Below are 26,156 nucleotides of genomic sequence, written 5' to 3' on the forward strand. Positions count from 1 at the left end.
TATGGCAACTTTTCCAGGATCTTGATGATCTTGTTTTACAAACAGAACGAGAAGAACTACAACTCGATCCACTAAGAGCTAAGAAGGCTCCTGACATGTAAAATGCTGGAGGGTACCATCCGAAACTGTCCTTTACGAACCCTGCGTGAGAAAAATCCAAAAATAATTCAAAATGCTCAACTTCAGTACCCTCTCATTAGAAGATGCAAAACGCTTATAACGAGCCCGTGGGTCCCTTTTTCAGCTTCTGTGCGGGCGGTCCATCTGATTCTGCTCAAATTCTAAAAGTAACAGTCTACTTCCTTTTTGTTTGTTTGTTGAGTTTGATCGAAATTGAGTTTTGTTCAACTTAAACCTTGAGACATGTAATCAAAAAATTTTTTTATTTGCGCTTTCATAGAATTTGTCTCTTTCGCCTTTTTTCTACTCTTTTCAAACTTCTCGGCAAGTGGGCTTGCCAGACAGCTTGACCTATGTGTTGCACCTCACCCAGACTTACGCGAGGTGCACTAACATCATTTTATCTTTTCTCTGCTGATTTTTTCCGACTCGTACAACGGACTTTGCTGAAAAGTAGGGACTGAAGGTAATCTATTCAATGTTGTCTCTAACCTCGTCCAGATTTTTGCCTTAAACGACTGCTAGAAAGTTGCTTTATAATAACAAAAATACTGCAATGTAAGCAATTTCAGTCGCTCTTTTTACTTCTGCGTAAAAGGAAAGGCTAAAGGCGTCTCCAGCTGCTTCATTTATAGTGTTACCTGCACAGAAGTAGCCGTTTTTCTTTAGGATGTCATGCAACACTCCTCAACCAGATTGACAACCCAAGGATTTGAACGAACGGCTGCGAAGACGACAATAGGCTTTGTAATTCGTGTAGTGTGATCGTCCGGGTGAGTGTAGTTCTGAAAAGAACTGATGTGATTTCGTCTAATGAAGTCAGTGAAGTCAGTCCACTGACTTCATTAGACGAAACACTCACAGGGTGACCGACGCTACAGAAACTAACAGGGACTCCACATCTATCACGACTACAGCTGCTATACCCTACATCAAAGGCACTTCTGAGGCTATCGCGCGGATCCTACAACCTTAAAACATTCGCGTAGCTCACAGGCCTATTACTACTTTACGACATTTGCTGACCAACGTTAAAGACAAAGACGAACCCAACAACAGACAGGGAGCGATTTATAAGATCGAATGCTCCGACTGCCAGGCCTCTTACATTGGTGAGACTGGTAGAAACCTTAACACGCGACTAACTGAACACAAACGAGCAACTAGAAATGGCGATGTAAACAATCACATTTCTGAACATCACTGACAAACTAATCACAGAATCGACTGGAACTCGGCTAAATGCTTAACCTACAGTACAAACTATTTTCAACGACTGACTCTGGAAAGCTGGTTCACTAACTAAGAACAGACGCCTCTCAACAGATGTCAACAATTACCAGCACCTTACAAACGACTCATTAACGACGTGAACAAACCGACAAACAGACCGACAAACAACAGACGGATCGAAACCGACCAATGACTGTTAACAAACTCTACACGAGTCTTCCAGCCAATCACATCACGGCTAAACAGACCGATCACGTCCAACAGACCAGACTTTATAACATCATCGACTGACAACTACTCCTCACTTGACTCTGAAGATGACTATCGCACAGATAGTCGAAACGTCAGTCACCAACATCAGTTCTTTTCAGAACTACACTCACCCGGACGATCACACTACACGAATTACTGATACTCCTGGGTTCAAACCATTTACTTTAATAGGCTTTGTGTAGGGTGCTGATCTGAACCGCGCGATTTTTTTTTCTCAATCACATCGCGAGCGAGTAATTTGAAATTTACCCGTAGCGACTTATTGGGTAATTCAAGAAAAGGAAAACGCTTACCTGAAGGTAAGGTGTTTACGACTGACAATTCTGGCCTCTGGATTTTTTCGTCGATCTGGCTGTGATGGAAAATATATAGCTCCTATTTTTGTGGTGTCACGGAAACTAAAACGAGAAGGAATATTTAGAAGACGCACCATCCTTGAAGGATTAGTCATTCCAGTTTCGGTCGAAGCGATCGAAATCTTGATAGACTGAAAACATCCTGAGCGTATGTCAATGCGATTTTATTTCAAATGCGTAAATTTGGTTGTGAAAGTTTCTTTACGTGGCGCAGCATTTGATAACATATCATCAGTCAATTATTCTCGAAAAAAATAACCCAGTCGTGAAGCTGGTTTCTTCTTTCTATCGATGATTTTATTACGACGCAGATCGAAAAGGGAAACCATTTCGGTCGCAAACTGAATGTTTTAGTGGTAAACTGTAATATAATTCCAATTGTCAGGGTTTTGGAGTTTTTCTACCTCTCCAAGAGCTACCACTGCGAAGACGCTCTGGAAGTCTATGATCCGTGCTAAGCCCTCTTGGTGCACTTTGACCGTGGGAGAAAGGAGAAAACGTACCTGGGCCAATCCGAAAAAAAAAACGGCGAGTGGAAAACCTTGCTCCATGCCCACAACTCATGCGGAAAAAAAAAAGTTAAAACTGACAAATAAGAACATAAGTCCTCCTCCCCCTTCACTCCTTTCGTGCTCTGTCTGGAAAGGCAGACGTCGCAGATCTCATTTTAACGCAATACAGAGGAAGAGTGTTGCGTGACTACCTTTACAGCGGACACGAGAGAACAAGTGAAGGAGGTACGTAAGAGTTGCACAACAGTGCACACGTTACATACCAATGATGTAAACTTCAGATGTCTCTATATTAGTTACTGTTCCACCGCTTTCTACTCGTGTTGCGATATTTTTCTTTCCCTGCTCGTCGCCTGTGATGTCGGAACATTTCACAATCACTTAAAAAAAGGACAGAGAGTTCTTTGGACCACGACAGGCGTTAATATATGGTGTACGATTATCATTTTATGCTCTCTGCTGATAAAGACTTTCAGAGGGATTTGAGTCGTTTTGAAACGCGATCAGAGGATATTTATGTGGTCAGTTTTCCAAAATCAGGTAAGACTCTAGATCAAGAGTGGATCACGTTAATTATGGCAAGTTAAACACGGTTAAAGTTTTACGCAACCAATAATTATGCATGGAATCTTTCGCAGTCATCGGTAAGAAGCTTGCATATGTTTACAACCGAGCGAATAAATGCGTACAACGAAGAACAATTTTCACAACTGACTGAGTAAGTGGCCATCGTAAGGATTTTACAGAGCTGCCGTTTCGAAAGTTAGCCCTTTGCTCGAACGAGGGAATCAGCTTTAGGAATTCTTCAGGGTGGCAAATTTACAATATCAACTCATCTGATAAAATCAAATTATTTTATAATGCCCTCCTCCTACGCAGTTTCTTAATTTCTTCAGAAACCTTCCCCCTTTATCCATACACTGATTCTCCATCGCTAGTCGCACGAATTTGTGTTTTAAATCTTCGTACGAGAATAGTCACGTAATTAGATATTATGCAAAATAGATGATATGCCCACTTCTTTTACACTTTGTTAAATCCAGAACTAACGTAATAAGGAGGGAGAGTGTTGCGTGACGAATCTAACGACAATCACTCTAGGAACAAGATAAGGAAGGTACTGGGACGAATAAGTCGCGCAATAGTGCAGACGTTACCTACCAATGATGTCGGAACATTTCACAGTCATCCAAGAAAAGGAAGGAGAGTTCTTTGGACCACGACAAACGCTGATTCATGGCGTACGATTATCAATCAACGCGCCCAGCATTGATAAGGATATTGAGAGGGATTTGACTCGTTTTGAAACCCGTTCAGACGATATTTTTGTGGTCAGTTTTCCAAAATCAGGTAAGGTAATAGATCGATCCTTTCGATTGGCCACTTTGCTTCACTTCGTCACCGATTTCTTTCACAGTGCAGTCTTCTGAGTGCCGATTTATTTGTGAATAGGGAAAATTTCGGCAAAAAAAAGAATGCAATTTTGTCCCTAAGACGTCTGCAACACATGCCATTTTTGAATCACTGATTGGTCTTTTCAAACCACGTGACTTCATAGCTTAAAAGGTCCATAGGGAGAGTACATAAAACATCATGATTTTTAAAACAAACTGAATCACCTCGTACAATTGATAGAGTAGCTTAAGGTTTCAACTAACCAAATTATTGCGAGCAAGAAATGCAAACTGCGGACAACGAGATCTATCCTTGAACTAAACTTTCTTTCCTTTTTTCCAGGAACAACCTGGGTGCAAGAAATTGTCTGGCAAATATTCAATGATGGAAAAATCAGCGAAGAAAGTGTACAAAGTCGCTATCCCTTTTTGGAAAAAAGTCAGCTCTTCGATAGGTCTGGAGACGAGTCAGACGGGCAGAAGGTCTCCGTGAATTCTCGGCCCAGTCCCCGCTTAATCAAGTCGCATCTTCCTTATCATGTGATTCCAATGAGTAAAGAAGAGAGCAAAAGAAGCAAGTATATTTACGTGGCAAGAAATCCAAGGGACGTTGCTGTTTCATTTTATCACTTCGTCCTAAGCTTTGGCCCTGGCAGTTACTTTAATGGGACGTGGGAGTTTTTTGCTAAGTTGTTTCTTGAGGGCAAAAGTAAGGATTTTTATTTGTTGAAAATGGTTTCGCTGTAAGCTAAGTGGAAGTTTGACAGCATTGCAAGCTGGCCTCCTACCGTCTGTAAGTTCGCCACCTGAGGAAAAACAAGTTCGCTCCCACCTTTACCAGTCAGGTCGCCCCCAAATCTTTGAACGGTATCGTGATTTCGACAGCAAAAGAATACGTTCTGCCTCAGGGGGGGAGGGGGAGGAGTGGTGGGCGGCGAGTAAGTTTCTAAAGAAACTGTGTAACTGTCTCAGTGGGAAAGTATAACAAGTAAGTTGATCTGTTTTATCAACTGAGTTGATAATGTTAATTGGCCACCGTAAAGAGTTTCAAATCTCACGTTTCGGGCGTTAGCCCTTCGTCAGAGCGAATGATAAATGGCGAGTGATTTGCTCAGACGTAGGGCTGCGCTGATTTGCTCTGACGAAACGTCTACTTTGAAACTCTTTACGGTAACCAATTTGCATCATCAACTTGGTTGATGAAACCAAAATTATCTTGAAAGGTTTAGGGGCGAGCTGGGAAAGGTGGGTGCGAACTTGTTTCACTTCTCGGGGCAAACTCGCAAAGGAGGTAGGAGAGCGAACTTGCAATGGGGCGAAACCTCCATAAACCGTTAAATATCTGTGATCAAATGAAATGATTGTAAATTTAAATAATTTCCCGCAGATTCATATGGCTTTTGGCCTGATCATGTGCAACCCTGGTGGAAACACAGAGACGAACCTCACGTCTTATTTCTCAAATATGAAGATTTAAAGAAGGTGAACAATTTTCATGTTTTACTCATCAGTGTTTTAGTAGAACTACAAGTACACAAGATATATTTAATAGTCCGACGATTGTAAGGCGAATCCGAGTCTGTTATCAGGAAGGGAGCGGAGATTGTGCAACCATAAAACCCCTCTAAATAAATAGTGAGTAGTTGCACAAGTCTAAACTTGTAATGATTTCCTTAAAAATCCATTTACGTTTCAGGATCTTTGTGGTAACGTTCGACTAATCAGCGAATTTCTCGAGAAGCCACTTTCAGATGAAATGATCCGTAAAATCGCTCACCAGTGTACGTTTGCGGAAATGAAGAAAAACTCCAACTCTTATGTCTTATCGGCATTTACTACAAAACCAAACTTCCTTCGCAAGGGTCAGATTGGAGATTGGAAAAACATCTTCAGTGAAGAATTAAACAAGCAGTTTGAAGAAACGTTCTTGACGAAATTGAACGGGACTGGACTGCATTTTGACACAGAATAACGAACGTCGATTGGAGTTTTCAACTCAAACATCAATTCCATGTAAAATGCATTTTAGTTACATAGTGCTTTTATTTGTTATTATTCAGGCTATTGCGTAGCTAAGGAAAGCAATCTCTTTTCTGTGAAGTTTGAGAGAGGCACGGATAGAGTGATAGGGGTGTGGTAGAGTGACCCAGAGTTTAAGCTCCACCCCTCCTCAATCAACATAAGAAGCATACGAGGAGAGAAAGCGAAAACGTCAATCACGTTGCCAGATCCTACTAATTAACTGTAACTAAAAAGTCGGACCTTACAACCGCTTGGCCGTGGAGGGTCTGGATACGAGATTACAAAAATGTAGGAGGTGGGGGAGGGGGTGGGGGAGAAAGAAGCTTATGACAAGAAATCTTTCGCTGTGGACGTCAAACAACAGTACATTTTTCGACCACCAATAGTGCTCCTCTTATGGCAGCTTCTGCAGGATCTTGGTGATCTTGTTTTACAAATAGAACGAGAAGAACTATAACTCCGCTGAGAGCTACCAAGGCTCCTGACATGTAAAACGCTGGAGGGTACCCTCCGAAACTGTCCGCGACAAGCCCTGCGAAAGAAAAATCCGAGAATAATTTGAAAAAAAAATTTGACCGGGCTTTATCTCGAGAAGCACTAAATTCTCTTTACTATATAACAAAGAAATACATGGAAGCCAATAGGAAGGATAACTAATCAGTTCTCAGAGGAGTTAAGGTAAGGTTAAGGCGATATTCAATGCATACCTCCGAGAGCTGGACCAAATGCAGAAACGATATTTGTAATACTCTGGTAGAAACCAAACCCACGATTACGCTGAGTTCCTTTAAAACAAAACATGCATGCAACACACATGGCGCTGAACATGGCTCCATCCGTACATCCATACAACAGGAAATAAAGCACAAAATAAATATATCGTTTAGTGAGCGGCAGAAGTAAGGTAGCAATTCCCTCCGCAACCGCAGCGATCTGGAAAAGAGAGTGCGCTTGAATCTTTTCGAAGTCACACAGACGGCCGATCACAGGACGCACTAGCAATGACGTAACTCCGCTGTAGATGTAGAGTTTAGAGGATTGATCTGTAGATATCCCTAGTGTCTCGCAATACCGAACCTGTAAAATAAATAACTTGTTGTAGAACGACGTTTACTCGCCAAAAAAATTCAAAACTGGTTTCCATTATCGGCGAAGTCATAGTTGGGATTCCACGGTGACGGAATCTGAGGGTAATTCAGCCGACGAAATATTACTGGTACAGAGTACCGGTGTAGACTAAAAATAAAATCAACCTGGTCCCCCTGAGGCTATTCTTATGGCTCTCTCCCGCTTCATTGGCAGTTGATTGGCAGTCTATTTTCTCCAGCCCCCCTCTATTAGCGACGACTGATGCCCTCGCCGTTCACCCTAAAAAAACCACACCATCCCAAATCCTCCAATCTCCCCTCCCCCCTCCTTACCTCCCGCAACAAATTTTACCTAAGAAGACACTTTTGATTATTCAGCAAGACTTTGTTGCAGTGGTAATGCTACAAAGCTCGACTTACCATATGGAAGGATGGAATGTAATGCCCGGCGTACGACAAACATGTAGCAACAGTGAAAATAACAAAACGTCTATTTCTAATGAACCACAAGTAAGAGAGCTTTTCTCGATAATCCTCCCCTGGAGCGTCGCGTTGATCTGTCTTATCGTCAGGTATCCTGATAAAGACACAACTAAGGGGCCCTATTAAGGCCACAATCCCAGCCATGGCCATAAATGTCCCGCGCCAATCAAGTGTATCTACAAAAGCCTGCATTATTGGGCTCATCACGAACAAGCCTCCTCCTGGCCCCATGGCAACAAGCCCCAGCGCTAACGAGCGCCGTTTTATAAAGTACTTAGGCATCGTCAAGTACAAAGGAAGAAACACGAAACATGACCCAATTCCGAAAATGATACCATAGCTGACCATGATGAAATAGATGCCTGTACCCCGTGACGTCACCAGGAGGGCTGCAATACTGATTAGGGTCCCTGCGATGACAGTTTTAAGGGGCCCGATGCGGTTGTACACTTTAGCCACCAGCATACTGTACACACCTGTTCCAACCATGGCTAGTGATCCAACCAGTGCTATGAAAAAAGGAGAAGAGTTGAAGAAGAATTATATACCAAAAACCACAACATTTTCATCTCCGCCGATTAAGAATTGATATTCAAGTTCACTACTGATCGCGATTAGAGAATCTAAGTATTGTAACCGTTCAAAATCTGTCTTCAAATGTGCTTGATATTCATCTAAGGGCGCCACCATTTTGAAAACAACTCAGTAACCTCGCCACCTTCATAACATAACATCACCATCAGCTAGCGCTCTGTTTATCGCGAAAAATTAAATCATTGGCGGGGTCAAGGATACCTTTTACCGCACACTTTTAAGCGCAAGTTAAGACAATTCTGTAAAAGGCCTGGTTACTCTTTGGGACCTCAAGATGCTAATTCTTTGCTAACCTATCGATAGAACAGCAAAGAAAAAAACTTCTCGTCTCCAGGGCCTTCTCAATTTCTTTGAAGGGAAAAGAACCCTGGAAATCTTCTGAGAACCCTTTGTGTCTTAAGGTCAAATGCAAGTCGAACAACCCTGATAAAGAAAAGACCATATATATATAGAGCGGATCTTTAGCTAGAAAAGTCTCAAACTTTGTTAGAAAGGTGAAATGTTGGGTAATGGTGCCCCGGGGGTAAAATCCAAAATGTCCACTTTTGCTCAAAACAGTGCTTCAAAGTCAGAGAGGTGCTCCGAAGTTCTTAGGAGTAATGGAGAAAAGGGAACACAGATAAACAATTTTGGAAGTATACTTGAATCTTCACTAAGATGAAGAGAGACTTTTATTCGTCGTTTTCGGTGGACGGGAATAAAATGAAACAATAATTTTCAGGTCACTCAGGTAGTTATCTGATCCACGACGTATTTATAGCACCTTGACTAAAAAAGTTCCGCATACCTGTGGTCGCCTTTCCTTGTTTAAATTCGTCTAGCAGCGAGGGAAACAGAATTCCATAGCTGTACGTTAGACCACAGATGATAATGTTACACAAAGCACACACACCACAGACCAACCAAGACCAACAGGAGTCAGATTCGCATGTGCGTCTCACACACGAGGACGACTGGGAGCCATCTTGGACAACATTTACCGCTGGCTCTGTCTCTTTCCTCGACATCTTTCTGAAATTTAAATTGGTTCCCTATGAAGTATCACTGGATGCCTAAAGACACCGAAATGTAGGATATCAAGCTTCTAAAGCTCTCAAAAAGCAAGAGTTTTTTCCTTCTTTTCGAAAAAGATCTATAACAGCAAAGATACACTAATCAACCGAAAGCAAACATTTATCGAAGAACCAGACCGCCAACTTTTAGACCACGAGAAGTCCCTATCTTTTGGAGAAGGACGACGCGTAATAAAAAATTTATAAGCGAGAAAACATGATGTTAGTGGAACTCTGGGAGTGAGACACGATCATTGGGGACTCCTATGCCAGACAGGTTGACCTCTGTGTTGCGCCTCACCCAGACTTACGCGCGGTTGCGCTAACATCATTTTATCTTTTCTCCGCTGATTTTTTCCGACTCGCACGACGGACTTCGCCGAAAAGTAGGGACTGAAGGTAGTCCTCAACCTTCTTTCTAACGCTCGGCCAGCTCATTCGCTTTAAACGACTGCTTAAAACTTGCTTTAAAAAAAAGCAATTCTGCAATGTAAGCAATTTCAGTCGCTCTTTTTTACTTCTACGTAAAAAGAAAGGCTAAAAACGTCTCCAGCTGCTTCATTTACAATAATGTTACCTGCACAAAAGTAGTCATTAACAGTTTCCGTTATTCTTTAGGATGTCACGCAACACTCCTCGAACGAACGGCTGCGAAGAAGACAATAGGCTTTGTGCAGGGTACTGATCTGAACTGCGCGGTTTTTTTTCTCAGCCAAATCACGAGCGAGTAATTTGAAATTTACCCACAGCAACCTATTGGGTAATTAATTCAAGAAAAGGAAAACGCTTACCCGAAGGTGTTTACGACTGCTAATTCTGGATTTTTTCCTTATCATCGATCACCGGAATATAGATAGGTATCAGTGAATTGTTACTGAAAATTAGCAGGCTGCCTGTGATGGAAAATATATGGCTCCTATTTGTGTCGCGTCATGGAAACTAAAATGAGAAGGAATATTTAGAAGACGCACCATCCTTGAAGGATTAGTTATCCCAATTTTCGGTCGAAGCGATCGAAATCTTGATAGACTGAAAACATCCTGAACATATGTCAATATCATTTTATTTCAAATGCGTAAATTTGGTGAGATCATCTTAGTAAAAGTTTCTTTACGTGGCGCAATATTTGGTAGAATATCATCTGTCGACTATTCTCGAAAAAATAACTCAGTTATATGATCACACTTCTGAATTTTTCGACAACTGCGTCTCGAAAAAAGCCGGTTTCTACTTTCTATCGATGATTTTATTACGACACAGATTAAAACGGAAAACCATTTCGGTTGCAAACTGAATATTTTAGTGGTAAACTGTATTTTAATTCCAATATTACACTGCTATAGACGATCGAAGTAAGGTGATATCCCGGCCCCTCTCATATGATGAGATTCGGGTGTCACGAAAGCTAAGACCTAAGACCTAAGACCTCTCTAGAGCTAAGACCTCTCGAAAACTAAGACCCCTCTAAAAACTTTTGGGCACGGGATATTTCAAAAGAAAGAAGAAGCCAAGGTGATCTTTACCACCTGGAGGAGCTACAACTTGGAGATCGTGAATTGCAGTTGAGTTGTATACATGCAGGCTACTGAGCTGCAAAATTAAACGTTGAATCTAGATAAGTAAACTTTTCACTGCTAAGTTTACACTCTATTTAATTAAGAAAGAAAAAGTGAGCTTTCTGCTTCTCTTTCCTTATTGAATCAAATTCACCACGCATTAGTGTAGACAGGGCCTGAATTAAGGAATGCGTAATTAACAGTGACTTTGACAGCGCAGCAGAGAATGCTTTCGATGTGCCGAGTTTCGACCGAAAGGCCCTTTGAACGTATTCTGCTAGAATAAGTTGCCTGTTTTCAATTCAGTTACGGGAAATTTTAAACGCAATTTTTAAGATCAGTTTTTCCGATCGCGGCTCTCGTGGGTGACTTCCGGTAGTATTCTTGAAAGGACAACAATTCATGACCAGTTCAGTTCATCCTCTTTCACGTGGTAGAGCTTTTGTAACATTCCATATAAAATATTATTTTATAGAGAATAAGAGAGATGGTAAGTTTATTATCATTATTTATCTTTCAAACCAAATGCTGCAAAATTAGTGTGAAGCAGATTGATGGTAATGTCGTTTTGCGGCCTAGCGACTGCATTTCTTCCTGCAAACACTCAACTTTCATGAAATAAAACAAAGCTGTGCGTTCATCGAGATATGAAGCACTTGGGAAGTTTGGAGAGCACTCAAGAAGCTAGAATTGCTCTCAGCTACGCCTCGAGCAACTCTTACGCATCTTTCGTGCTCTCCAAACATCCCGCGTGCTTCATATCTCGATGAACGCACGCGAACGTATGAACCAGTTGTTAATTATGACGTGCATTAAATGTCGATCGTCGAGCTCTCCATTGTAAGAAAACTGATATACTTGATCTGTTTTGACATTCTTCAATCAAAGTGATACCGGAATGCTTTAGTTGGTGTGCCGGACGATAAAACCAACTCGGAAAAAAGGTTGCTTTGGCAAACACTATATGTTTGATTGAAAAATATCAAAACAGATCAAGGATATTAGTTTTACTTGCCATAGCGTCCGAGGCACACACAAAATCCAACTTCTCACGTACTCTTGCAATGTTCAAAGAGCCTTTGCAGTTTAACTCTCATTAAAAAGTAAGCGCGAGTCAGAGAAGAAAAGAGAGCTCGGCAATCGACATTTAATGCACGTCTTAACACTACTTAATACTATAAAGATTCAGGCTCACCAAAGCGTGCAAACTGTGGTAAACCGGGAGGCCGGCAAACCGTGGTAGAATCCAGTCTCGTTGCTATTTTAATTAACGCTTTCATGAACGACAACGAATAAATGCAATATCGGCGAGAAAAAAAAGGAGAAACTCACTGAATTGGCTCTGCTTTACGGCAAGGCGAAGTAAGACTCTTACACTATGTGATGGTTTTGCGACAGTCTTCATATTCGATGACCTCATGCCCCCCAGCAGATCACTGTTCCGTTTGCGGTCTGCATTTTTGGTGGCGTGACGTGAAGGCTATCTCGCCGAAACCAACAAGCAAGCACAACGATTCACCACAACATCGAAATATTTCGTGTAATGCTAAGGAATTTAATGTTCAGATAGAGCGTCTGATGTTCTGCAAAGCTATTCGACACAACGCTACACCATTTGTGTATACGCTGTACCATTCGACATTACGCTGAGCCATTTCACGCAACGCTATACTGTTTAAACGTACGCTGCACCATTCGACATTACGTTGAGCTATTTGAAGCAACGCTACACCTTTTGTGCGTACGCTGTGCTGCTCGACATTACCCTGAGCCATTTGACGCAACGCTACACCGTTTGTGTACTGTAATGCAAATGAGCGCTAAGCTATTTGTGATTGAGCTAGTCTATTTCACAATGTCATGTTCCAACTTGACATGGGCGATACTTAGCACGTGCCTTCGAGCAAAAAAAAACATGAAAAATACATTAAAATAATTATACATTTGGTTCGGCTCAGTTAAAGTACAGCACCAGAATCTAAGCCGGCCTACAGCCGTTCTTCCCGGCTGAGCCGATCTAAATGAAATCAACCGTGATTCAGATGCTGTACTTCACATGAACTTAATTTGTTGAATTTGATTCGGCTCGGCTGAAGTACGGCGTCTGAACTGGGCCTTATATGACTAAGCTTGTAAATAGACTCTGTGGAACTTAAGCAAAAGTGCCCCAACATTTTATGCGCTACTCAACCATCAACTTACCATCTTGAGTCATTCTTCTTTACAATTTTAGAATGATGACTCACGATTTTCGATTTACCGTACATTAACAAAGCCGTTTTTATATTAGTAATGGTTACTTTCCCAAGAAAGGGATCGACGTAGAAAGCTTCCATGGATGTAAACTTAATAACTCTGTAACTTTATGACATATTCATAATGAGAGTATAGTTTTAAAAGCGAACTGAATTCACTCAATACGTCGCCTCTCCTGTCCCCAATTTCAAAAATAAAATTGACTGACCTTTGTTTAGAATGCCATGCATCCTATATATTGCGAATGTCGTGACAAGTTTACAATCGTCTGTTTCCTTGGGACCACAGAATTCCTACTTAGACTATTTCTTTTTTTCTTTGTGGAAGTTTTTTTTTCTGATATGTACGAGTTCCTGTACGTGATCACGCGAGCGATAAACAGAAATTCGTGTCACGTACCCGGTTCGAAAGCCCTTGGTCAGGTCACATGTACACTTCTTACTGATTTATCTATTCTTTCTTTTTCAATTTGTGCGTGGTGTGAAGCTTTATGGATGGAGCAGATTGAAGAGAATAGCGTATGTTGTTTTTTTGGGCACTTATAAATGTGTGAAATTAATTTTTGTAGCGGTCTTAACAATAGGAATTTGGGGGGTCCATGGGAAGTTTGCAGGGACATTCACATGTGCTTGTCGTGTCTTTTAGCCTACGCACAGCCCTACCCTCCCCCGCCTCCGTTTTACCTTGGCAGGGGGAGGGAATGGCTACCCATAGGCTACGGTTTTTTCGGAAAGGGTTGAAGGAAACTTATTCAGACAAATTGTCTCAGCTGTCATGGAAAATATTTCATTTTGCATTGAAATCGTTTTTCCTTAATTTTTGCAACTGGACTGAACTCGTATTTCGGCTTTTCGTTGACACAGGCTCCCTCGATCAATTATTTCGTTATTTATTCCCATTTTTTTCACTAGATAATCCACTCTCACGAAAAGAGGAGCGACCGGAAACAAAACAATTTTTTGGGATGGAGTTGCATTAAAAAAAAGAAAAAAAAGTTGTCGATTCAGCTTTGCGTGGTATCCCTCTTGGACGCGGTGAGCTGAGACGAGTCTGGTGGTGCAATGTTATTGATACCTTGTTTTGTATTTTCATGTCCTAATTTTATACTTGCTTTCCCTTGATAAGGATCGTAGAGAGGTTTTTCTCTAACAAAAAAGAGGTAAGAATTAATGCGAATGTAAAAAAAAAACCTTTACCTTTACCTTTACATTTTATGATCACATCGATCGATCGATCATTGTGCTGCGCGGTTCGATTTGAAAATCGACACTGATTCATATGAAAATTTGACGAATAATTTAAGCCTGTTATTGTATGCTGTCTCATTTGAAGTCGAAATGGTTACTGTCTTTAGGACAAGTTATTGATTTTGTGAGTTCAGTTGACTTCAATTTCTCTATTGTTTAAAAAAAACTGTGGTGCTTGTGGAGCTTGGGCTGCCTCTGATAGAACGGAATAATTTGATTTTATTAACTGAGCTGGTAGTGTAAATTGGTCATCGGTAGCCCTTTATTTGCTCTGACGAAGAGCTCACGATCGAAACATCGGCCTCTGAAACTTTTTACGGTGGTCAATTCAAATAATAATTTCAACTCAGTTGAAGAGAGGACCGTTCATTGAAATCTCGATTTGGTTATCTTTCCTTGAGTAAACTTTCTCTGGGGTGTCACGCAATACTGCGTTTCACTCCAAAGAACTCATGGAACTACGTCACTCTTTGACATGTTTTTTTAGTGACATACACTACACCCATACAGATTTCTTGACTTACTGTTGGGGCTGTAATGCATTTAAAGTATTTCATTTTCGACTGTCTCTTTTTTCATCATGTGCTTGTTTTAACGTAGAGCTCTGTAAGGTTGGTAAACAGATATTACAATGAAAATGATAGCTTACTGTTACAGCAATGGACTAGTCCAGTACTAGTCGTCAAGTTTTCAGCCTTGAAAACTCAATTTAGCCTTCACTCTATCAGCAAGTCACTAGCATCCAAAACTGAAAATAATTTCGAATTGGTCTCAGGTTTTTTTACTTTGATTTTTTATTAGGGTTAGTTTTGTGTCTGAATATCTTTTAAAACCTCTGATGTTGCATAAGTAAGACTTAGTATCTAGGTGATTCGTGCTTGAGAAACAATTGTTTTGGCTGAAGCATTGTTTGCCTGATAAGTATTGAAGTATTTTCAAGGCTGAATGCCCTTTGGCAAAAGTGACCCCTTAATGGCAGATAAGGTGATGCATGCAAATTATAAGCAAATACATCTCTCATGGACGAAAATAAAAAAATTGCAATTTCAGGGAAAGAGAAATGCATGTCTTGTACTGCTACTAACAAGGGTGTGCTCATAGGCTATGACAGAACTTCCCCATCAACAGCTCGTTTGGCATACCTCTACACCCACCAAGTCATTATTATTTTTTTTAACCAGTTGCAGATAAATAATTGACCAGAGGAATCACAACATGTCGGTGGATTCAGCTTCAGATCATCACAGGAGATGCTTTTCAGGAAAGCCCGAGCAAGACTCCTGTTGGTCTTGGGTTGTGTGCTTGGCATGCGCTGCTTCCAATAGTTTAGTCTGTGGAATTGTTAATAGCTATGGTATCATGTTTCCATTTTTGTTAGAAGAATTTCAACAAGGGAAGGCTTTGACAGGTTAGTCATTTCCTCAGCACTGTATCAAGCAGTCATCCTGTATTAAACCTTTAGCTCCCATGAGTGACCAAGACAGAATTTCTCCTTACAATACCAATACAATATCAACCAGATAAGTAATAAGAATAAAGAATAATATCAATTTGGGGATAATTAGTTGATCCAATACTAAAATCTCTGAACTAACATAATAAGAATTGTATGGTTGACAGAGAGGAGAATTACAAATTTGATCTGGGAGTTAAAGGGTTAAGCACTCGGTTGTCTTGAAGTTCTGAGATTTTTTCCCCTTATGTACTGTTATTTTTTTACCTCTATTAATTAACCCTTTAACTCCCAGATCAAATTTCTCATTCTCCTTACCATCAATGATAAAATTCTTATAATGTTAGGTCAGAGAATTTGGTATAGGATCAACTAATTAACCCTGAAATTGCTATTTTTCTTTATTCTCATCACTTATCTGGTTGATATTGTATTGATATTGTAAGGAGAAATTCTGTCTTGGTCACTCATGGGAGTTAAAGGGTTAACCCTTTGCATTCTAACATCAGTATACATATCCTCCATTTTACTGTTCTCTAAACATTTCCGACATGGAGAATTTGTCTAACAATCAAGAGCTTCTTATGTTGGTGATCATTTCCTTTATTCTCCTGACCTTAATGTTTAATTCAGGGGTGACATGGTAAGGAGATATTAGATGCCAGTCACTCTTAAAATAAAAATACAGTCAAATACAAATACAGGTAAGGATAGAAAGAAATTAAATTTATCTTTCCCACTGAAAATTTTTGTTCATATATTTTTTCCTCAGCTCTTGCTGGTTCAATAGCAATGGTTGGCAATGGTCTTTTTAGCCCAATAGTAGCAAAAGTGTACCATCGAGTTGGACCACTCAAGACAACCATAATTGGGCTCTTTATCTGCTGTGGGGCCCTTCTATTAACATCCCAGGGACCCAACATGCACCTCATTTTAGTTACTTATGGTGTCCTTTTTGGTTTTGGTTCATGTTTTGTATTTTTCACCCCATATCTTGTAATACCTCTCTGTTTTGTCAAAAGACGGGCTCTTGCATTGGGACTTCTGGCCACTGGTCCTGGTGCAGGTTTGTTTATAATGAGCCCCATTCTGGAGGCCCTTCTTGTTGGGTACCACTGGAGGAAAACATACACGATCCTCGCTGGCATAATGGCTTTGGCTTTACCCTTTCTTTGTACTCTTGGGCACATTCCTGAACAAGATGATGAGCAAGTGCTTGATCAAGTTGATCAAAAAGAAACACGTTGTAAAAGGATGTGTTCAGCTCTCAAGAATAAGCGATATGTCATCATTATGGTGTCCATGTACGCATATTTTGCAGCGCATTACATTCCTCTCATTCATATTGTGAGTGCAGTCCAGTTTAATTATTTTCAGTAGTGTCTTGTTCTTTTAGGAAGCAGCTACGCACCTCTGTCCCCAAATAGGTCTTTCAGAAATTATGAAGGGAATAGGGGTTTTGAAAGACATAAATTTTATAAGGACTCATGAGGTAAAACTGAGATTTTCTTCGGATATGTTAGAGGGGGGGGGGGGGGTTGGGTTTGATATGCGTCCCAAATACATTGTGTGGGAGGTAAGGTAATGTCAGCATGTAGGAGTGATTCGCGTCGGTACACGTCACCATATCCTGATGTCTGTAGGCACAGGAGACCCAAGTATTACGGTTACATCTGTTTCATCACTGCCCTGGGGATGATGTTTATGAAATAAATCACCACTTTGACCTGCAGGTGAAATTCAAGAGAATAATCGATCCTTGCATGAGATCTGCGATATGAGTAATTGCTGAAAAGAAGCCCGAAAGATTCAGGCTTCGACGGGACTCGAACCCATGCCTCCCAGTTGTGCACAAATGGTATCTGGTACTTTTGCTGCTAATAGTGGGAGGCGCGGTGGCCTCATGGTTAGTGCGCTCGACTTCGGATCGGGTGGTCCGGGTTCGAGCCCTGGCCAGCGTCGGTTGTATTCTTAGGCAAGACACTTTACTCTCACAGTGCTTCTCTTAACCCAGGTGTACAAATGGGTACCAGCAAATGTGCTGGGGGTAACCCTGCAAAGGACTAGCATCCATCCAGGGGGGAGTAGCAATACTCCTAGCCGCTTCATGCTAAGAAAACCGGAGTTAAGCACCGGCCCCATGGGCCACCTGGGCCCGTATAAAGGTTTTACTTTTACTTACTACTTTTGATGCTACTGCGTAAATTAAACCTCACCTGAGCATAGTTAGTAAAGGTCCCCCCTCTACTAACTATGACCTGAGAGGATTATTTCCTCATTTTGAACATTTCTTCTATTTTGTTATTAAACAGCAGGGTGTATGCTGGAAAAACTGTCGCATTAAGAAACCAGTAGGAGGAAATGTGTGGGATTTAACGAAAGAAAATAGCTTATCCCGTTCCAGTCGCGTTTTTCTGCGCGCTGACTTTCTGTGATGCGTTTTTCTTGTAAATTACTACTTAGTAAGAACATGATTTCGTTTGCAATTTTGTGTAAATGAGCTATTGTGATTTTTTCAAAGACTACAAATTGCTCTACGGGCTCTTGCAATTTTGTTGTCTTTTAAATATTTATTCTCGCTTAGTAACACCAAATTGCACTCGAAGTCGTGTTGTTACCTATACTTATGAAAGAAAAGTTAGGGTTTACACAAAATGTGTTTTGTTCCCTTTTACAGGCCCGCTACTGTGAGGAAGTTGGTATGCCAGTGACAAAGGCCTCTCGCCTTTATCTATACAGTGGGCTGGCGTCATTACTTATCCGGCCGGTGATTGGTCGGCTGTGTGACATTAAGGGGATTGATGCCTGTTTCATTTATCAGTTGGCAGGCGCCATTAATGGAGTCGCGACGTTATTGTTACCGCTGGCCACGAAATATTTTCATTTCGTTGTATACTCAGTAGTTTGGGGATTTGCTGATGGAGCTATAGGCTGCGCCGTGTGTGTTGCCATCATCGGCTGTTTTTCAGACAAACAAGGAGCTACTGCATTGGGGATTAGTTTTTCAGTCATTTGTGTTATAGCAGCCGTCGGCCCTGCGCTTGGAGGTATGTTCAGAAGAAAATAATTGAAAGCAGCTGAATAAGAAAATTTTCCTAGAGCCCATAAAGCAAACTGGTATATAATTGTTTTTGCTTTTTGTCAACCTATGAATTCCCTCCAAAAACTTGTGCCACTTGCTCAACCATTCAGATGCAATCTAAACCAGTCATATGCGAAGTTAAATTCAAGTGATTGCATTTCGCGCGTTTTCCAACCTGTGTGGTTTCCTCGGCTTCGGCACGCCTTTTTAACCCTTTAACTCCCAAGATCTCATTAATAATTCTCCTTACTATCTCCCATACAGTTCTTGTCATGTTAGTTTGGGGAATTTGGTATTGGATCAACTTATAATCCCCTAACTTAAACTTTTGTTTATTCTCATCACTTGTCTGCTTGATATTGTATTGATACTGTAAGGAGAAATTCTGTCTTGGTCACGCATAGGAGTAAAAAGGTGAAGTGATTCGCAAACAATTATTACTTACTTGACAAGTTAACTTGTTTTCGATTAAGTGTCATGAAACTGAAAGCAAATTTATCACAACAGCTAATCGGAAGAAAGGAAAATACTTGAACTCAAAGTAAAAGCAACCAAAATTTCTAAAGCGCGAGAAAACGCGAGCGGCCAAGTCGTGATTAATTTTAGTTTTGCATCTGATTGGTTGAGAGAGTGGTGCCAGTTTTCTGGACCAATCACAGAGCGAAGTAAACTCTTCGCAAGATTCAGGAGACAAACATTTTCCAGGAGTATGGATGAAGTAATACTTCAATAATGAATTGATAAATCATGAATGGATTCTTTGAGGTACACTTAACCTTTCTTTAACATTGTTTTCATCCTTATTTTTCTTCCCTTGTATTTAGGTCTGATGGCAGATGAGTTGGGGTCATATGTTCCAGTATTTTACATGTCGGGAGTTATACTTCTTGTAGGTTCCGCTGTCATTTTCCTACTCCCTTTTTTCAAGCCAAAAAACGTAAGACATGCGACAAAATCAGACGAGAGACTCCTCGTAGTGGAAAAATGTACAGCAGTTTGATGGCATGAATTCTAGAAATAATAACTTTTTCTATTGGGTAGTTTTTCTTTTCCCAATTAACCCCTCTCTGCTTTCCATAAAACGTAACCCTCCTTGATTATTATAATTGTTGGAATTGTCCTAGTCCTCTAAATTGAATTTTTCGGATTTTCAGCACAGCGGTGGTTTTCTCGAGCCATTCGCACCATTTAGTATAACGAACTCAACAGCACTATTGACATAAGTCTCATAAACGAGAAGTAATCCCTCCCCGTCATGATAGAGGTTTACTTCTCGGTCTTCTCGCTTATGCATCGTAGTCTCGTTTTTAAGCCTCTTTTCACGGTTGAGACTAGGCTCCTCCCCTCGAGAAAACAGCGGTAATCGAGCTCAGTTTTAGCACTCCCGCAAACGTGTATTCGGCCCCAGTTCTTGGGTCATCGATCACGGTAAAACTAAGCGACCCGAAGTCCTTCGTATATTTTTTCTTTCAATACCTTTCGTATCTAATTGTTCCCTTTTTCTCGTCATCGTATTTCTTGAAAGTGTATCAGTCTTTCACTTTTCAAAAACGAGGGAAATATTAAGTCTAGCAAACCTTGATGAAATCAAACCTATTTCAGGAGATCTAGTTTTAAGTATGCAAATTTACATCGACTAAGCCTAAATCCACCGCCTAAATTGTAGCCAGCAAATAGAGTATAAAGAACAAATCAAACGACGTTTACGGGCAGCACAAAGTCGAAGGCGATGCATGGGGAAAGCCAAAACTGAGCTCACTAGTTCAGTAATTTTGTTTGTTGCTCCGGCGGTATGGAAATTAAACTTAGACAAGCAAATTTTTTAAAGAATAATAATACATAGATACTGGGTTCTTACTACAATGGATAACTTAGGTCAGTATTATCATGCTGGTCTTTTGTTCTGCACAAAAAGGAAAAAAAAAAATGATGAACGCGTAGGAGTGATTAACCAAAGAAAACGGTCCTTTAATGGTAACAACAGTTCGAAATCGCTTAGTGGTGAAACTTGAAGAAAATTCAAATGATGCAAAATGGGAGTTAAATTGAAAAAGAATGATAACGCCAAACAGAAGGGGAAAAATAAGGAACAAAAATTGTACTGATACCCGGGATTGTTCATGGCTGAACAGCATTAAACCAGAGACCCTCAGATCTTCAGTTTGATGCTCTCCCAAGTGAGCTATCTCGGCTGGCGATTAATATATGGGAAACAAATAACAAATGAATTACTTTCAATTCTAACACTTCTGAGTGCACTCAACCCAAAAGTTGAATGCACAAGGTAAATTTGCAACCATGCATGAGAAGATGATAAAAAAGAAGAATATTTTTAATATAATGTAAAATACACTTAAGAGTTTAAGTGAGGCCAATAAATTGTATGACAAATTGTATGACCACTGGATCTTTAGTGTTATTATTTAAAAAGATTCGTTGTGATTAATCTGTATGCCAATTGAGGACATCTACGCAGCGTTAACTTCGGAGAACGGTTCTTCTTTGGTATTTAATTTCGAACTCATGTAGAAAGAAACAGCAAAAAATCCCACAAAATGTGAAAAAAGGAAATTCGAACGAGGAAGGTAATTATCGCAAAACGGAAGGAAACAAAATTCATGCCGAGACTCGGGATTGTTCAGAGCATAACAACATTGAACCAGGGACATTTATTAAGCTATCTCGCCACGTAAGAAACAAATGTCGGCAACAAAAAGAAAATGAATTTGCCGTCAATTCTGATTATGCTCAAACCAAAATTGTCTACATACAAAGTAAATTCGTAACCGATCAATATTGTGATGCTTATGCTGGACTTTCTCCATTCAAACTGATCTTTTGAAGTTTTGGAATTTTTGGTTAAGAGTGTTATAATCTTCGTTATTATTTTATTATCATCTTTGTTATTATCATCGTGAACTTTGTCATCATTGCCATCATCAACATAATCATCAGTGTTACTATTATTATTGGTGCTATCGTTGTTAGTATGATTTTTATTATTACAGACATAACGAATCTGTTAGTTTTCATTTGAAAACAAGTCAGTTGTTTCTAAGCATTTTGTCCTTTTCCTTTTTTAATTCAAGATTTACGAAGAAAAACGATGATTACAATTTGCATATATATATATATATATATATATATATATATATATATATTGTATATATATAATTATATCTATATCATATGAAAAAGACCTTTTTTATATAGATTCGGATTAATACTATTTTTATTATCATTAATTTCGGGAAAAGCTGAACACCAATATAAAAAAACGCAGCAGTTACAAAATTATAGATACAAACAATTCTCTTCATTGAGGAAGCAAAACCAAAACAAGACAAAAACAAATATGCGTTAGACATTCGCCGTTGTTTTGCATAAACTTACTTGAGAAAAATGGTAAAGAAAGAACATTTTTTATATAATTTCAAATGCAATCGAGGGCCCGGTAAGGCCAAGAAAATTCTTTGAGCATTGGATCTTAAGTAGAACTATTATTTTAGGTGTTATTTCTAAGTTTTCCCTTTCACAGTGATTAGTCTGTATGGAAACCGAGAACATCTGTTCAACTTTTAAAAAAACAGTTCTTCTTTGGTATGTAAATGTAGAAATAAAGAAATTTGATTGAGAAAAGTAAATGGCGCAAAACAAAAAGGAAAGAAAGAGGAATAAAAATGCTGTCAGGACCCGGGATTGTTCAAAGCAGAGCGAAGCTGAACCAGGGACATTCAGATCTTCATTCTGACGCTTCTCCCAACTAAGCTATCTCGACAAGGAATAATAACAATTTGCAAAACTATTTCTAGTATCAATTCCGAGTATACCCACATCAGACATTAAATTGAGGGTTGTTATTTCGTGATCTGTAGCCATTTCACGAGTTTTGATGAATTTCCTTAGTTGAAATGTTTTTTTTTAAATTGTATCGTATTTTTCAATCAAAATCATTATCATTATTATTGTCATCTCCACCGTCGTCACCATCATCACCATCATCATCATTGTTATATTAACTATTTTTATCATCATCAATCAAGAGATCATGAAAGACTGCGGTTCATAATCTCTTGCCTCCACTAGCTAAGCAAACTCGTTCCTAGGACTTTTTTCCTTGAAAATTGGGAAAAGGCGGGGAAGTGATAACGAAGCAGGCTTAAGGCGGGGGTAAACCTGAAAAAATGCCCATTTTTCACTCATTTTTCACAGCTAGGACTTACTTCAAAACTTAGGCAAACTATATATCCCTGGAAAGCTTATGACTTGAAGATCATGAAAAAAAATATTTCAGACTCAACATGTCTATTGTAATAGGATACCACTCGTTTAATTGAGCCACCTGCAGGGTTCTACCAGGGGTTACTTAAGAAAAGATAACTCCTTCTGGAATTAATAAAAAATAATGTTTTTAGTATCAATTCAAAGAAGACATGTTGTTTATTGTTATAAGCAGAGGGATTTCTAATATGTTGAAAACATTTTAAATGATGATCAATTAAATTTGACATGGAAAATCAGAGGGGTGTTTCACTTCATAACTTTAAGTACATACATCATATGGAAAATTGCTCTGCTTATGACACAAAACTTATCAAAAGGAACAAATGCTGAAAATTTCAGATCAATTGGATAAATTGTTGTCAAGATATCTTTTCTTGAAGACAAAATTTTGCGTAATGAGAAAATAGCCTTTAAACTTACAGATAGCAATCAAACTTAATTTTTTACAATATGTAACCACTATAGTGGCCCAAGTGTCCATATTTTGTCCACAGGAGTATCTAAAAGTAATTTAAAAGCCTCCTGGTTCATAAGTAACTCCTTCAGCTTCTTGAAGGGCTTCCTCTCGATGAGTCCTCAGAAGTCGCTTCCCTTGACGCCATCTCTTTTCCTTCTGCATAACCTGCAAATTGGACTTAACCAATCTTTTACTGTCTTTTGCATGTGTTGCCACTCTTGTACAAACACCACCAGGGATACAAAGCCTCTCCATGATTTTTAGCCTACTAAAAGACTCGGCGGTTAATGTCATATGATTTCCCTAACTGGGTCACACCACTGGATGGTGGAAGTGGACTGGATTCCTCACAGGAACTACACTGAAGGGAAAACTGTAACCCCCACTCTTGCACTTTTATCTTCCTCAAGAGTTAAGGTGCCTAAAGACAAATCAAGTGAAAATTGTAACATAAATCGGGCAATTTTGTTATAAGCAAAGTGAGGACCTCAAGTCAGAAATACACATTCTGAGATTTTTCCCCATAATTTTTTGTTTACAGTGTATATGCACAATACCTAAAAATCTTTCTCTTACCCAATCCAAGATTTAATAGATAAATCAGTGTATTTAGCAGGGAAAAACTGGAACTATGGGTCGATATGATATGGGAAATAAGTCATAATCGAGAACAGAGAAAGACATAGATTTAAAAAAATTTCTTACCTTTCTCACACACGTGTGCCTTTGAGACGGCCGTGGTAAATTTCTCTCATTTATTAATCTAAATCCCTCGCTTTCCTCGGTATTGAAGGTATACTCTTCATCAGAGCTGTCTAAAAGGAGGGGCATATTTCATTTTCTTTCTGGAGGAACCAACGGTTTCCTTAGAGTCCGAGTCGGAGAGCTGATTTTCATCCAGCGAAGTGCTCGGAGTTGAGGCGGCGATTTCGTCAACATCGGGAGCTGTTTCTTCAGACTCTTGTTTCTGTTTTCGCCTTCCAGAAAAACTTCTCTTTCTTTTCTTCCTGTAGACAGATCTACTTTTCTCTCCGACAATTTTCGATATAACTTTTCCTTTGATTATAACTTTTCCTTTGCTGGCTCCGAGTACACCGAGTGTCACATTCGACCAAAACTGCCTCTAAATCTATCCCATAATGGGTTTGACCCTAGAAAACCCTTCAGATAAGACTACATAAAGTATCTCGTTAAATCCTGCCCGTTTGGGAGCTTGGTTGCCAGAATAACACATCATAAACAACTGAAAAATCCAAAAAATGCTCTTCTCGTTGCCATGGTAACCACACCATTAGCCAGAGCGGGAATTTTGAAATCGCTCAAAAAGGCAAAAATAGTGAAAATAAGTAGAAAATTATTTTTCCATAGCGAAGTTGAATACCCAAAGCTGCAAATTCCGAGGAAAACAGAAAACTCAGTTTTTGAGCAAATTTCAGGTTTACCCCCGCCTTAAGCCTGCAAGGCGGAAGCGAGGATCAGAAAGAGAAATAGCCGTCATGGGGAGGTTGGGGACTAATACGGAACTCTTGTTTTTTGAAGTTTATTGGTTTTTTAAACGTTAGCCTGCGGGGCTAGCCAAGTTGTAGAAGTTCAACGTGGGGTAATTTTTTCCTTGATATTTTTCCTAACCTTTGTTTAGACATATCAATACCAACAGGCTTTATTTAAAAAATGCAAAGCTCATTTTCGCGGAAGGATCGTGCATGGATACGTTCATTTGGATTCAAGCTCCCCTGGATATATATAAAAAAAAATTTCAAGCCTCCTTAAAAATGTGTATTTCTTCGAGCATTTCATCTGAAACTCAGCAACCGATTTTCATTTAGAAAGCGACATTATCTGTTCTGTGATGCGAACACCTTTCTGAGAGCAAAGCTCGAGGAAACCTGTGAGCTTCGAGGAACAGATATGTCCAAGGATAAATATACGAGCATATATTAGCGCCCAACGGAGGTTATTGTGTTTATGCTCCTTGAAATATTTTCGCAAAGCGCGGGAAAAATGAACGACTTGCTGTTTCCTGCGTGGGATGTTCGAGTTTTCTGTATTCTCTGGTACAACTTTAAGAAGAAACGGACATGCCCCTTCATCTGTAACAGTAGAGTAACGCTCTTTCATCTTAAATTCTATTTCAAACGAACGCTTATCGTATTAGATGGAGGGTTTGAAAATTGGGGATTGTCAGTTGGGTGTATCCTCAGATATTCCCTAGTTTCAACGAAAGCATATTCGATCACGAGAAGCATTTAGACTGAATGCGAGCAAAAAAACATTTGTTAAATCGTACGTGGTGTGAAACAAACATGAAAGCGTAAGAACATAACGGTCACCACGTTACGCTTTCCCTTACGCAAGGAGCTCCGCTGCACGCGCGGCGTATTTTGTTCAGAAGTTAAATAGTGCACCTTCCTTTTTTGACCACTTTTTACACCAGATGAGGATACATCTGTGAGGATTTTATCTCGCTATGTATAACTAATAACATTATTTCGTGTGCAATTTGGCGCTAGTGAGCACGAGTAAATTTCCAAAGAACACACATTGCTCGAGCCTGTATGGCAAGTGAAATGTATAGTCCATAAAAAATTTGTGCTTAATACACCAAATTAATATAGATATATGTTATTTGCCGGCTGGGAGGTCCGTATGGTGAAAAACTGTGACCGAGGTCTTGAAAATACTGCCCGAGGCCGT

The 26,156-nt window shown here is 39.8% G+C and overlaps 3 protein-coding genes and 1 long non-coding RNA gene across 8 annotated transcripts; 2 read left to right on the forward strand and 2 right to left on the reverse strand.

The window, feature by feature from the left end:
* Positions 1–3,539: 3,539 nt before the first annotated feature.
* LOC113686534 (sulfotransferase 1B1) lies at positions 3,540–7,014 on the forward strand. The gene is made up of 4 exons (XM_089207294.1): positions 3,540–3,844; positions 4,232–4,597; positions 5,276–5,370; positions 5,585–7,014. The coding sequence occupies exons 1-4, from the start codon at positions 3,658–3,660 to the stop codon at positions 5,858–5,860; spliced, it is 924 nt and encodes a 307-aa protein (XP_089063420.1). The 5' UTR covers positions 3,540–3,657; the 3' UTR covers positions 5,861–7,014.
* On the reverse strand, positions 5,912–13,491 carry LOC113686532 (monocarboxylate transporter 13). 5 transcript variants are annotated; one of them, XM_089207285.1, is made up of 5 exons: positions 13,148–13,491; positions 8,863–9,086; positions 7,419–7,990; positions 6,618–6,987; positions 5,912–6,442 (listed from the first exon to the last, which is right to left on the reverse strand). In XM_089207285.1, the coding sequence occupies exons 2-5, from the start codon at positions 9,080–9,082 to the stop codon at positions 6,264–6,266; spliced, it is 1,341 nt and encodes a 446-aa protein (XP_089063411.1). In that variant the 5' UTR covers positions 9,083–9,086; positions 13,148–13,491; the 3' UTR covers positions 5,912–6,263. The 5 variants fall into 5 exon arrangements, with proteins under 5 accessions (XP_089063411.1, XP_089063415.1, XP_089063414.1 ...); XM_089207289.1 differs by having other exon boundaries at positions 13,339–13,489; XM_089207288.1 differs by lacking the exon at positions 13,148–13,491 and adding an exon at positions 12,016–12,487.
* A 466-nt stretch (positions 13,492–13,957) lies between these two features.
* LOC113686639 (monocarboxylate transporter 13) lies at positions 13,958–21,118 on the forward strand. The gene is made up of 5 exons (XM_089207291.1): positions 13,958–14,098; positions 15,368–15,594; positions 16,412–16,986; positions 18,317–18,686; positions 19,546–21,118. Exons 2-5 carry the CDS (start codon positions 15,402–15,404, stop codon positions 19,719–19,721), a joined length of 1,314 nt encoding a protein of 437 aa, XP_089063417.1. The 5' UTR covers positions 13,958–14,098; positions 15,368–15,401; the 3' UTR covers positions 19,722–21,118.
* Positions 21,119–23,025: 1,907 nt separating this feature from the next.
* LOC149044714 (uncharacterized) lies at positions 23,026–24,581 on the reverse strand. The gene is made up of 2 exons (XR_016186864.1): positions 24,168–24,581; positions 23,026–23,883 (listed from the first exon to the last, which is right to left on the reverse strand). It is a non-coding gene; the product is annotated as an uncharacterized LOC149044714 (long non-coding RNA).
* Positions 24,582–26,156: the final 1,575 nt, after the last annotated feature.

The sequence above is a fragment of the Pocillopora damicornis genome, chromosome 5 (assembly GCF_964200805.1).
Source record: "Pocillopora damicornis chromosome 5, jaPocDami1.2, whole genome shotgun sequence".
NCBI lineage: Eukaryota > Metazoa > Cnidaria > Anthozoa > Scleractinia > Pocilloporidae > Pocillopora > Pocillopora damicornis.